The 14101-nt window shown below is 39.4% G+C and overlaps 2 protein-coding genes across 2 annotated transcripts in view; one reads left to right on the top strand and one right to left on the bottom strand.

The window, feature by feature from the left end:
* Positions 1–1679: 1679 nt before the first annotated feature.
* On the bottom strand, positions 1680–6106 carry zdhhc22 (zDHHC palmitoyltransferase 22). The gene is made up of 3 exons (XM_065288824.1): positions 5951–6106; positions 4781–5338; positions 1680–4707 (listed from the first exon to the last, which is right to left on the bottom strand). The coding sequence occupies exons 2-3, from the start codon at positions 5334–5336 to the stop codon at positions 4421–4423; spliced, it is 843 nt and encodes a 280-aa protein (XP_065144896.1). The 5' UTR covers positions 5337–5338; positions 5951–6106; the 3' UTR covers positions 1680–4420.
* A 397-nt stretch (positions 6107–6503) lies between these two features.
* The window catches only part of tmem63c (transmembrane protein 63C), a 100862-nt gene continuing 93264 nt past the window's right edge, over positions 6504–14101 (top strand). Inside the window, exon 1 of the mRNA XM_065288618.2 lies at positions 6504–6642. The gene's annotated coding sequence lies outside the window, so the exon portion shown is untranslated. The remainder of the gene's footprint in view (positions 6643–14101) is intronic.

The following is a 14101-nucleotide window of genomic DNA, read 5'->3' as shown; positions in this document are numbered from 1 at the left end:
TACAGTGTCAATATCATACATCTCCGGTTATTGCTTAGTGATTATAAAAATATATAAAACGTGTTTTCAACTTATTAGCAAACACACCACTGTTTAATATTTGGCAAACATTAAGATGGCCTTCTATGATAAACCTGGTCACTAGCAGGCCACTTGTGTAACTTAGCGTGCCTTGTTTTATAACAATTTGAAGTTATCTACCCTTTTATGACCACCTTCTCTGATAATCACTGCTGGCCAGAACTAGGGATAAAGTGAACAGTGCTGATGGACATCTATATGGGTCCTACCATATTTTCAAGATATAACCATCTCCTAATTTGTGTCATGATGACAGCAATGTATTAAAAAGTGGATCAGTTGCATGGTCTTACACAAGCCCACTGTCTGAACTGAAACCCCTATAATAGCTGCTCCATACAGATTAAATCATGATTAACATATTTATTATTAAAAAAAAATCCAAAATGTTAACCTTAATAAAACAAACCTTTGAAACCTTTTGAACCTTTAAAGTAAAATGAAATTGGAATATATGTTAACTTTGAAGTGAATGTATTTGTTTTATAATATGGGCCGAGAGCATTAGGTTAAAGGTGTAGTTCACAAAAAAATGAAAATTCTGTTATTATTTATTTACCCTCATGTTGTTACAAACCTGTACACATTTATTTTTTCTAATGAACACGAAGGAAGATATTTTGAGGAATGTTTGTAACCAAACTGTTCACGAGCCCCATTCACTTCCATATTTTTCCTACTATGGAAGTAAATTGGGCTCATAATTGGTTTGGTTATAAACATTGCTCAAAATATCTTCCTTCGTGTTCATTAGAAAAAAATAATTTATACAGGTTTGTAACAACATGAGAGTGAGAAAATTATGGCAGAATTTTCATTTTTGGGTCTCTTAATATCATTATCTTATTTTTGACGGTGATGGCGTTGGCGAACAAGATGAGACAAGATTTTTACACTTTTTAAGGAATACTCAAGGATGAATTAAAATTTTTCACAAAATTTTTACGTTTTAACTAATCTAGGGCTCTCACTAACGATTGTTTTGGTAATTTAACTGATGATGATCATCTAATATTTTTGGTAATAAAATAGACCTAAGTGAGCAATAGCCTTTAAAGCAGGGGTAGGCAACGTCGGTCCTGGGGTGCCGATGTCCGATGTGAGTTTAGCTCCAGCTTTAATCAAGCACACTTGAACAACTAATCAAGGTCTAAAGTAGGGGTCTCCAACATTTTTGTTAGCAAGGGCTACCACAACGGATAAACAATCTGAAGGGCTACTTTTTGACATAATCTACTCAAAAAATGTTTGTTTTACTTGTTGATTTTATTTTAATTTACTTATTGATATGTTTTAGTATTGTTTAAAATGTTAACACACATAAACCAAGCCAAGCTAATATAAAAAATATGTAATAAATATTACAATTGCGATTTTTAATAGAATGTGCTTTGGCAGGCACCTCACAGACTCTCTGCGGGCTACCTACCACGTTGGAGACCCCTGGTCTAAAGAGTCACCTGAAAACTAAAGGTAGGTGAGATTTTAACTTGGAGCTAAAATCGGCAGGACATCGGCACTCCAGGACCGACTTTTAATTTGTACAAATAATTGGTACAAAAAAAGAATCAAAACCAAGTAAATAGATGGATTTATTAAACAATCATGATAAAATATATAATGCATTTCACCTCAAATCTTGAAATCTTGTGATGTTAAAACATTGTGAGATCTCATAGCACAAGATCTTGTCACACATAATATTTAGTACATATTACATATTATTTGTAATACTGTACTACAAATCAATATTTATACTTTTTTGTTTTATCTCATTATAAATACTGTACGTGGTACTTCATACTGTAGCTTTATTTAAATTATGTAAATGTCATAAAAAAATTATTTTATGAAAGTCAAGGGTCAAGAACCCAACTGAAGAAAACATTGATCACCATAAAGGTGACTGCAAAATAAAAATATTTAGGCTATATTAAACTAGAGCTAAATTTCTGGTAATTCTTATTGATATGAACTTTCGCAGACATATGAAATACAGTCAAACTTGTAATAAATAAATATGGTTGTGCTGTTTTTTTTTTTTTTTTTTTTTTGGAGTCCTCTTGTAAGACTTGACTGAGTCAACAAATGTTTTTTAGTGTACTTCACTGTTTTAAGTTAGTGTTACTCAAATCAATTATATTGTTTTATTCACCAAACAGATTAAGTGATAAAGATATTTTTTTTGAAAATATGCAAATTTTCCCCTATGCTCCCCTAAATTTGATTCTTACCGTTTTTGGAATCCATTCAGCTGATCTCCAGGGTCTGGCGCTACCACTTTTATCATAGCTTAGCATAATTCATTGAATCTGAAAATAGTCCCCTGCTATTAAAAAAGATACTGAGGGGACTATTTTTGGCTGCTGTTACGGCAGCAAAGTCCTTATTACGCCAGAATAAGAGTATAAACCTAGCCATATCTGCCTAGAAAATCACAACTTTAAATTTTCCGTCTGTCTTAGTACACAATGTAACTACAGAAGAGTCAAGCTTTAAATAGGAAAAATATCTAAACTCTTTGGTTATTTTTTAGGTGCGATGCTAATGGTCTAATCAGATTCAATGGATTGTGCTAAGCTATGCTAAAAGTGGTAGCGCCAGACGCGGAGATCAGCTGAATGGATTCCAAAACGGTAAGAATCAAGGCCCGGTTCCCCAAAACGTTCTTATCGCTAAGTAGTTCTTAACCTATTTCTTAACCTCTCTCTTAACTCTATGGCACGATTCCCAAAACGTTCGTTCACTAAGTATATCTTCTGTAAGTCACACTTTCGTAAGGTTGGTCTGGACCATTCGGAAGCTCTCTCTTAGCGTTGTTTGAGCGCAAAACGCTATCGCCGCAGTCTTTAGAAATCAGCGCAGCGCAGTACAAGTCAAACTATGGTATGCTGACAATGATTTTATGTTATGGACATTTTAAGACTTATAATAAAATATGTTTGCAATGGATACAGGGCTATTTATGCAGTTGACTTTATTTGGTATCAGAATGAATCAAAGACGGCGCCGGTGTTGAAGTTTGTTCCCCATCGAAGTCTGTTCCCTCTATGTTAGCGTTTACATTTATAATTTATTTAGAAAGAAAAAAGATTTGAATTTGTTATACTAAAAGCAATAATATCATGTATTCTATTATACAATTTATTAAATATTTCTTATTTGACAGTTTTATAGCTTTTAACCTGTCTTTTTTCCTTTTTTTTTCTCTACTGTTTGTTTTAAAACTTTTATGTTGCCATACATAATAAATTATACATATAATATGATTCATACTGTAATACTGTAAAAATAATTTACAATCAAGAACAACCAAGATACATTACATAAATGCACACACACACATCTCAGTATTAGAACTTTCAATGTATATAAAGAATAAACGTATAATGTGATAAAAACGCTATAAAAACACTAAAGGGAAACATAGGGGGAACAGACTTCCACACAACACCGGTAACCCCGTAACCGTTTAGCCCATGGCAATTTTTTTTTATTTATTCTGTAACACTTAAAACATTTTGACAATTTGTCTGACGTGGCTAAATAAAAAAATCGCCTCCCAAGACAACTCATTATGGAGCTGCTAGATCCTCTCAGACCATATTCTCTATCTAACTCTCTCTGTTTATTGTAGATAGGTTGTTTTTTTATTGAAAACATTAATGGCAAGCAATACCGCATTAAACAGAAGTACTACAGCTGCTTGCCTAGTAATTCTGATTGTTAAGTACCTTACCATTAGTTTAAAAGTGTATTATATAATTTTTTTAAGTCGTTAAACCCATGTCAAGAAGCGGCACAAGTGGCACAACGGGATAAGGAGGGTGGATGATTAGCGAGGTTCATCTGCCCGTATTACTGACAATTTGATAATTTAATTAATAGTCTATATTTTACGGATAACTTAAACTATGTTAAAATAAATGTTATTGGAATAATTTGAGTAATGGTACATTTGTATAGAACGTGTTGTCTTTCTTAACGGCGTAATGCACTTTCACGTGAAGTGGAAAATCGATCCCTGAGCGATCGATCGCAAATAATTCAGCACCTTCACTTGGGACAGCGTCATTGTTACGTCGTTCTTAGAGGCAGCGTGTTAAGAAGCTTCCTAAGAGACACTTCGGGGAACACACTTAGGAACATAAACAACTTTGGTAAGATATATCTTTTTGAGTCTTCTTAGCGCGCTAAGAGTGAACGTTATCGGGGAACCGGGCCCAAATTTTTAACTCTAGGGGAGCTGGAAAATAAGCATATTTTCTTAAAAGTGGAGTGTCCCTTTAAGCAGCTATTAGAATTTACAGTGTTGATCCAAAAGTGAATCCTTTGATCTTCAGTCATGTTTATGGTCATGGTAAACCTGCCAGTTGCCAGGTATGGTCTCAACAGTCCTTACAGGCAGAAAAAGGCCCAAAGCCCAGCGGGAACCAAAAACGTCACTTAGGTTGGCCATCCAGGTGCCACGACTCTCTTCCAATTGCCCTTTTTGGAGCTGACACCAGGTCTGCCCTCGGGCTACTAACAGAAGCTGTTGACAGCAGAAGCCCGCACTCACTAGCCCGATACCCAGCCAAATGTACAGCATTAAAACCAGAAAGAACTGGAGACCAGATATCAGACCTGAAGAAAGGGGGAAAAAGTTCAAGTAGGAAAATAAGCCAGAAAACTAAAAGCAAAGCAAAAGCAAACTTACCAAGAAAGAAGTAACCTGTGGAGAGCGGAAGAAGTGTGAGGAACGTCAGTGGATTCTCAAAGGAAATGGAGTACTCCACTGTAAGATAGGCCACCCCAATTACCAAAGAGTACAAACAGCAACTGGACGTGTAGATGCTGAACATAATAAAGTAGCGCATGTTCCTATTTCCAATGCAATTTCCTGTGAAAAAGCAATGGTGGTCCCGTTTCAGAATGACCTTCTTACACACTTTACAAAAGTGGCGTCCATTCAGGAGGTAGTGTGCATCAATTCTGTCTGGACAGTCAGGTGAACACACCGGGACAACCGTCTCATTGGCACTCTCAGATGGGAACCATATAGTCATTGTGTAGTTACCCAGAGCGTTTGCCATGAGGTACAGAAGGACCACAGTGTGGACCAGCATGGTGGGATTAAACATCACATCTGGGGTCCGGAAAATTGTGGGCATGAAAAGGAAGAAGTGGAGGACAAACGTGACCACAGTGGCAGCGTAGAAGTATGCAGGTGCGATCATGTTGAGTAGTCGGAGTTTAACCATCCTGAACAGCATGCCTGTGTAACATTTATTAAAGAAAAGATGACACAAAAACATCATTAGCTCAAGGAATTTGATAAGAAAAGACAGTGTTATGAGCAGAATTGGATTTATAGGATTTTTGATAATCTGATAGGAGAACTGTAAAAGAGTTAAAACAGAAAGATATCTGTGGCAAGTTTGGTACACATTTTGCATTAATCCCGCCCAAAGAAAGATAACTGGTAAACTTAAACCGACATGCAGTTAAGACCGATTTTGAACACGCAAGCGGCACGTGTATTGGGATTAGTAATGCATTTTAATAAATATATTACATAAATACATCAACTTTAAATTTTACCCAACGCATTTTCAGGAAAATAAACTAATAATGATTTACGTTCACTTCAACACAAAACAAAATGTTCATTATACTGGCTTACATATTAGCTTCTCTCATATTGCATTCCATACGTTTAAAGACGTGATCACGCGCTGACATATCAAAAGTCCTTTTAATTACTATAAAATAACAATTTATTGACAGGGTTATGTTTTTGATAAACACATTTAGAAATTATACAGCCTATACATTACATTTGCTTTAAGCTTGATGCTAAACAAAATGGGATGTTATTGAATATTACCTGACGCCGGTTAGATCAGACGAGCTGCTGTATTAGCACATACCTCACTATCAATTTGATCTATGTAGACCACATAAAATTCATCCAGAAAAGACAAATAATTTATAATACTGATTATCCTGGTATTGTGCGCACTAGCGGAGATGTCTTAGTATTGTTTAGCACCACCTGTTGGTGTGGATATAGTATTACAGCCCCTAGAAATAAAAAAATATTAAAGATATTATTTACCATATAATTGATATTGTAATTATTATTATTATTATTTACAATCATACTTATTATTAATTATTATTATAAATATTTAATTATGCTTTTGAATTACACATGTTGTCTTATCAATATGGCGAGAATGCAAGCACTTACACTTTTCCACCAGTAGATGGCACGGCAAAACAATGCTTATTTCATCAGATCGATTGCGTGTGCATTCATAAATCATGCTTCAAAACAAAGATATCTTAAGATATAGGTCTTTATGCTAACAAGTTTACACATGTGATACGTATAAACACATACGATAGGCAACTCTTTGATATCCCCAACTCCTTAGTTTTCGTCTCTGTTGATGGTTTGTCACATTATACATAGTCCCTAAGCACATGGGCGCTCCCCGTGTTTCTGGTGCTGATGCAGACATACATACAGACGTAGCATCTAACCGGACACAAACCACCGGAGGTGTTGTAAAGGTAAGCCATACTATTGTTGTATTCACATCGGGTATGATTAATAATTTTTAACAGGGTACGATTCAGCGATTCTAACTAACCGTTTTATTTTAAAGTGGGCGTATGGATTTAACAGTTGTGGGTAGTGAATATAAAATGCTATCTCTGCAGCGAACTATGCTTTGGTGCTATACCTAGAAGAAAAGAGTGATAAGTTAATAATATAATATCTGAAGGTGTCTGAAAATACTATTTGTTTAATTTTGTATTTACATTTGCTTTGGCTTGTTTGTTTACTGCCTCGTGCATATAACACCTCCACGAGCTGCGCTGCTTATTGTACCATGGGAGTGTACACGTTGTTAATTTATTGTAAAATCCTAATATTATCTTATTAAAGTTTTGGTTGGTTTGCTGCTACTGCTAATATATCTCAGTACTCTCACGCTAACAGAAGATTAAGTTTAATGTTTGGATAAGATGTTGAATAAGAGATGTGCGTTGCAAATCAAGGGATGGGGCGGATATAATCTCCACGCTGTTGCCAAGATGCTTTGATGATGCTTAAGCAGATAGCAGGTATTCTTAACTTTCAAAATAAGACACCTCTAATCTTACACTTAAAAAATTAAAACGTATTACATATAAAGGGTTGGGCAACTTTAACAACAGATATAGCACGGTCAGTCTCACAAATCATGCCAAGAATATGTTCATTTAATATTTCAGCCTAAATTATATTTTGCTTAAATAAAATGAAGCCTATTTTAAAAACAATTAAGTTAAATTGCTTTGTGACTTTTCATGACTTTTAAAATCTTTCTGTAAGGTATAAAATTTTATTTTATAAATCGTGTTTGTATCATTGAACTTCCTTTATGTTTTTTTTTTAAATAATATTGTATTATAGTAATTTCCTAATGTAATATAGTAGAAAGTAGTAGAAACTACTGTACTGAAGTTATGAGATGAAAACTATCACTGAGAATGAGAATGAATGAAAATAGTAAAATGCCTCTATGCATTAAGAAGATTTACCATACTATGCAGTATGCACTAAAGCATTAATCACAGTAGTATGGAGTTGTGCTCTTATAAACATAGCACTCACTGGCCATTTTATTAGGTACACAAGGTCAGTTGCTCATAAATGCATATTTAATCATGTGAAACACATTTAGCCATGTGGACATGGTCCAAAGGATTTGCTGCAGTTCAAATCAGCCTTTTACTACCAAATTATTTGAGCATCATTTAAACACCACAGCATGTCTGAGTATTGTTGATGACAGTATCATCCCATCTTCTAATGACTATTTACAGGATAACACACCCTGTCACAAAGCTTACATCATCTCAAACGGTTGCTTGAACAGACAAGGAGTTCAGTGTAGTTAACTGACCTCCAAAGTCACCACATCTCAATCCAATAGAGGCTCTTTGGGATGTGATAGAATAGGAGAATCACAAAAGGAGTTTGCAGCCAACAGATCTGCAATTGTGCTATGCTAACATGTCAATAAAAGCCAAAATCTCAGGGGATTGTTTCCAGCAGCTTCCAGAATCTATGCCATAAAGAATTAAGGTAAATGGGGCCCAAACCAATTCTAACATGGGCTACCTAATAAAGTGGGTCTGTGCCAGTTTAGGCTAGTTATAATATAGTGGTCTAGATAGTAGAATAAACATGCTGTTCAAAAACTAAACAAAGCTGGTTGATAAAGGTGTCCCATCTGCTAGTGAAACAGTAGATTGGTTAAGCAGGGTACAGTACACTAATGTGGTTTTGAACGTTTGCACTAGGCACGTTAACATGCTACCAAATAGTTGCCTTGCAGTCCGATTCAGGGCTTTTTACGGACTAAAAAGTATGTACTGTAGTGTACACATCCCCTAAACGTTTCAATCCAAGTATTTTCACAATCAAATAAAAACATAGCTTGTGTACATGTCTAGTGCAATGGTGCATGTTCATTTTTAAACACCTTACAAGGAAGGGACACTCCACTTTTTTGAAAATATGCTAATTTTCCAGCTCCTCTAGGGTTAAACATTTGATTCTTACCGTTTTGGAATCCATTCAGCTGATCTCCGGGTCTGGCACTACCACTTTTAGCATAGCATAGCATAATCCATTGAGTCTGATTAGACCATTAGCATCGTACTCAAAAATAACCAAGAGTTTCAATATTTTTCCTATTTAAAACTTGACTCTTCCGTAGTTACATCGTGTACTAAGACTAAGACCGACGGAAAATTTAAAAATGTGATTTTCTAGGCAGATATGGCTAGGAACTATACTCTCATTCCAGTAATATCATAATATGAGGAAAAATATCAAAACTCTTTGCTTACTTTGGATGTAAGCGATGCTAAATGGTCGAATTCAATGGATTATGCTATGCTAAAAGTGGTACCGTCAGACCCGGAGATCGGCTGAATGGATTCCAAAAAGGTAAAAATCAATGTTAAACTCTAGGGGAGCTGGAAAATTTGCCTATTTTCAAAAAAGTGGAGTGTCCCTTTAAATATTAAATATATAGGCAATAGTAACTCGCATTATAAGAATGGAGCTGGCGGTGTACATCCTGCAGGGCTCATGTGTTCTTTCATAATATTACATAATGCAAAAAAGAGAGTTGCGTCATTCATCTGAAAGCTCCTTACAAACAACTTACCAGTCATCCCCCATTCATACAGAGAAATGTGTGAACAACAGACGCTGTGCAATGTTGCTAAGTCCATGACTTTCCAGCTATATTGAATGGCCATTGGCTTATTTTTGCTACAGTGATCTGGCAACCCTGCCTGTGCCATTCATTGCACAAATGTTTTGTTTGGAATATACAGCATGTACATGTAAAGGAGAAATTAAATTGGATTGCAATGTTCAGTGTACGTATAAATATAAAATACTCGTAATCTGCAGTAAACTTGAATTTAGTCAGATAGACGAAAATGTCATCATACCTACTGTGTATAAAACAAGTGTGATTGAGAAACAGTGATGAAATCTCTTCCAAACTCATAGAAATTCTTGAATACCATTACACTACATTTTTACTTTCAACATTCACGGAAAATAAAAATATAAACAACATGGTTACCCAGGATAGGACCCAGTTTTAGAAGTGTGGACTGATCAGTTGTCTGCAGTTAACCAACCAGTCTGATGGACACAAACCAGTACATCAGTTTCACACAACATGTGTTGGCAATTTTAGCCGAGTTCATGTACTTTAAAATGAAATAATCGTTATGCAACAAACTTTTTATACCTTTTTTGATCTGAAACAAGTTGAAATAAGAATGTAAACCGACAGTAATTGGTCTGTAAATCGTCAGTGCTCCCACAGAGTGATAAATGCATGACATTTGTGGCCTTCATCAGTGTCCATGTGACGATTAAAGATCAGACACAATAGTATGGCACAGGTCTTCTAGTCACATTTTCCATCTGCTTTACATATAAATGGTTCATCATGGTGTGATGTTTATAGCAATGCCTGATTAGCAAACTGGTTGAATAAAGCAATTAGTGCAAGTGGAAATGTCACTGCATTTGTAATAGCATGTTGGTATTAGCTCATAATTGGATCATGAATAAATCATCAGAATAAACACATGCTCTTGGCTGATGACTGTTTCAGCCTTTAGTTCGCCCTGTTCTCGTTAACTAAAAAATATTAGTGGCAGCTTGCTTACATTTGACAAAATAGAGTTTGGGTTTTATAAGAATTAGCATCAGTTTACATGCGTTTTAAAGTCACAAGAAGAGTGATGTGTCCAATTTAACTGGATATAAAATTCTCTAATGATTTTTCTCAACCGTATCCCTCATTCAAAACCCAAGTTCTTGGTTCCATGAAACACAAAAGGCCAACATCTGGCCCATATCTTGAGGTTTGAGATAATTATAAAGAGATACACAAGTTGTGTAACTATGATAGTTGTTAGGAATCACACAACACAGGAATCCCAGCGCAGAGGTTTTTAATCAAAATGTATAAAAGAGAACACTCAATGTCATCAGATGAAAATGTATAAGAGAAAACACTTGGTGAATATGTATAATAGATAACTCTCAGTGTCCGTGTGTGTGATGAATGGATGGAGGGAGAAACACTAGCGAGGCGGACCACAGCGATCTCCTCTGGAAAGTCTCAATGTGGGAAACACAGCTGGGCTGTAGGACATCCACAGAACTGTAAGCACAGAGATGTAATCCTGGCGGGCAGACAGAGAGGTTCCTGGCGGGCAGAGAGAGAGAGAGGCGGCCAGAGTCCCCAGCAGCGTCCGCGCTGGACAGCGCACAGCGGCAGCCCGAGTCCCACGCAGAACCACATCCAGGATGTCCCGGGCCGGTACCCAACACCTCTCCTCCGGACCATATCCTTCCCAGTCAACGAGATATTGAAATCCCCTACCCCGGCGACGCACATCCAGTAAAGACTTAACTGAATACACAGGGGCACCATCTATAAGCTGAGGGGTGGGAGGGGTGGGGGCAGAGGGAACAGGATTAAGGTGGGAAAAATACACAGGCTTCAGTTTAGACACATGAAAAACTGGATGAACCCGACCGAGTGCTGGGGGCAATCTGAGCCTGACCGTCACGGGATTAATAACCTTAACAATGCTGTATGGCCCAAGGAATCGTGGAGCCAGCTTGCGAGAAGGTTCACGGAGAGGTAAATCCTTGGACGAAAGCCATACTTTCTGCCCACAGATAAAACGGGGCGCGGTTCTACGGTGACGGTCGGCCGCGGCTTTGGTTCGTCTGGAAACCTGGCGTAATGTAAATCTAGCCTTTCTCCAGGTGCGTTTGCAACGACGGACAAAAGCTAGCGCAGACGGAACCACCGCATCAGGATCCTGTGATGGGAATAAAGGGGGCTGAAACCCCATGGACGCCTCAAAAGGGGACATGTTAAGGGAAGAAACAGGGAGAGAATTATGGGCGTATTCAACCCAGGGTAACTGTTGGCACCAGGAGCTCGGATATTGCGATGTCAGACAGCGGAGAGCTCTACCTAAATCTTGGTTAGCCCGTTCACATTGCCCGTTGGTCTGAGGATGATACCCTGAAGACAAGCTAGCTGTGGAGCCTATTTGTCTACAAAATTCCTGCCAGAAACGAGAAATAAACTGAGGACCCCTATCTGAAACAACGTCTGTGGGCAGACCATGTAAGCGAAAGACGTGCTCGATCATAACCTGGGCAGTTTCCTTAGCAGTGGGCAATTTGGGCAAAGGGACAAAGTGAGCCGCCTTGGAGAAGCGGTCGACAATGGTCAAAACTACAGTGTTTCCCTTAGAACTAGGCAAATTGGTTACAAAATCGATGGCGATATGTGACCAAGGACGAGAGGGAATGGGTAATGGTTTAAGCAGACCAATAGGGGCTTGATGAGAGGCCTTATTACGGGCACAAACCTGACAGGCTAACACAAACTGTCTGACATCGGGACCCATAGAGGGCCACCAAAAACGCTGACGTACGGTAGCCAACGTTCTCCGAACCCCCGGATGGCAAACAAACTTGGACTCGTGACCACACCGGATGACCTCGGAGCGAAGCGCATTCGGAACCCACAATCGACCCGCTGGGCACCCTTCTGGCACTTCCCCCTCCCGGCCGGCCCGTCTCACCCGTTGTTCTATTCCCTAGCGCAGGGCACCCACCACCCGCCCCTCCGGGAGGATGGTTTCGTCCCCAGCGGAACCAGCGCTTTCGAACAAACGAGAGAGAGCATCGGGCTTTGTATTCTTGGAACCGGGCCGGTACGAGAGGGTGAAATTAAATCTGTCAAAGAAGAGCGCCCAACGAGCCTGACGAGAAGATAACCTCCTGGCTGAATGGATGTATTCGAGATTTTTATGATCCGTCCAGACCAGGAAGGGCTCCGAGGTCCCCTCTAACCAGTGACGCCACTCACCCAAAGCCAGTCTGACCGCCAGCAGCTCCCGATTGCCTATGTCATAATTTCGCTCTGCTGGGTTTAACCGATGGGAGAAGAAGGCACAGGGATGCACCTTGCCATCCTTTGCAGACCGCTGAGACAAAACGGCGCCTACCCCGACATCCGAAGCATCCACCTCCACAATAAATTGAGCAGCCGGATCTGGAATAGAGAGAACAGGAGCAGAGATAAACCGGGACTTTAAATTATCAAAGGCCTCCTGAGCACTGGAATTCCAGACAAACCTCTCCTTAGTGGAAGTGAGAGCAGTAAGAGGTTGAGCAATCTGACCATAATTTCTGATAAATCGCAGGTAAAAATTGGCGAAACCCAGAAATCTTAATAAATCCTTACGGGAGTCGGGGACTGGCCATTCGGCCACCGCTTTGATCTTGGCTGGGTCGGGACGGATCTCACCGGGGGCAACAACAAAACCCAGGAACGAAACTGACTTACGATGGAATTCGCACTTCTCCGCCTTGACATACAGCTTATTTTCTAACAGCCGGCGTAAGACTCGGCGGACATGCTGAGTGTGTTCCTGCATAGAGGGAGAAAAGATGAGAATATCATCTATGTACACAAAGACAAACTTGTTAATCATGTCTCTCAGCACATCATTGACCAGAGTTTGGAAGACAGAGGGGGCGTTACAAAGGCCGAACGGCAGAACGCAGTACTCAAAGTGTCCGGTAGGGGTGTTAAAGGCTGTCTTCCATTCATCTCCCTCTCTTATTCGCACCAGATGATAGGCGTTGCGTAAATCTAGCTTAGTAAAGAACTGCGCCCCCTGCAGGAGCTCAAACGCAGTAGACATTAAAGGAAGGGGGTACCTATTCTTAACAGTAATGTCATTTAAACCCCTATAATCAATACAAGGGCGCAGGGAGCCGTCTTTCTTGCCAACAAAGAAAAACCCCGCCCCTGCGGGCGAGGTGGAGGGACGGATGAGACCGGCACGCAGGGCATCATTAATATACTGGTCCATAGCCTCTCTCTCAGGACCCGATAAAGAATAAAGTCTACCCTTAGGCGGAGAAGTGCTGGGGAGGAGATCAATAGCACAATCATATGGCCGGTGAGGAGGAAGGGAGGTGGCCCGGGCTTTACTAAACACCTGGGCGATATCCGCATACTCCGCCGGGACTCCGGTCAAATCGACCGCCGGAACCGGAGGAAGAGAGAGAACAGAACCAGAAACAGCAGAACCAAGACAAGACACATGACAAGACTGAGACCAAGACAAAATAACACTATGCTGCCAATCAACGTGAGGATTGTGTTGCGCTAGCCAACCATGCCCTAAAATAATGGGAGATAGAGAAGCATGAAGAATATGCAACACAATCTCTTCACGATTATTACCAGACACAGAGAGACTCACAGGGGGAGTGCAATGAGTGATCCGCGCCATCTGCTGCCCCTTAAGGGACCAGACATCCAAAGGGGATTGGAGAGGGACAGCCGGGAGATTCCAGGAACGAACCAGAGCTTCATCAATGAAGTTTCCCTCCGCA

The sequence above is a fragment of the Paramisgurnus dabryanus genome, chromosome 17, assembly GCF_030506205.2.
Source record: "Paramisgurnus dabryanus chromosome 17, PD_genome_1.1, whole genome shotgun sequence".
Lineage (NCBI taxonomy): Eukaryota > Metazoa > Chordata > Actinopteri > Cypriniformes > Cobitidae > Paramisgurnus > Paramisgurnus dabryanus.
This window is presented reverse-complemented; position numbering and strand designations above follow the sequence as displayed.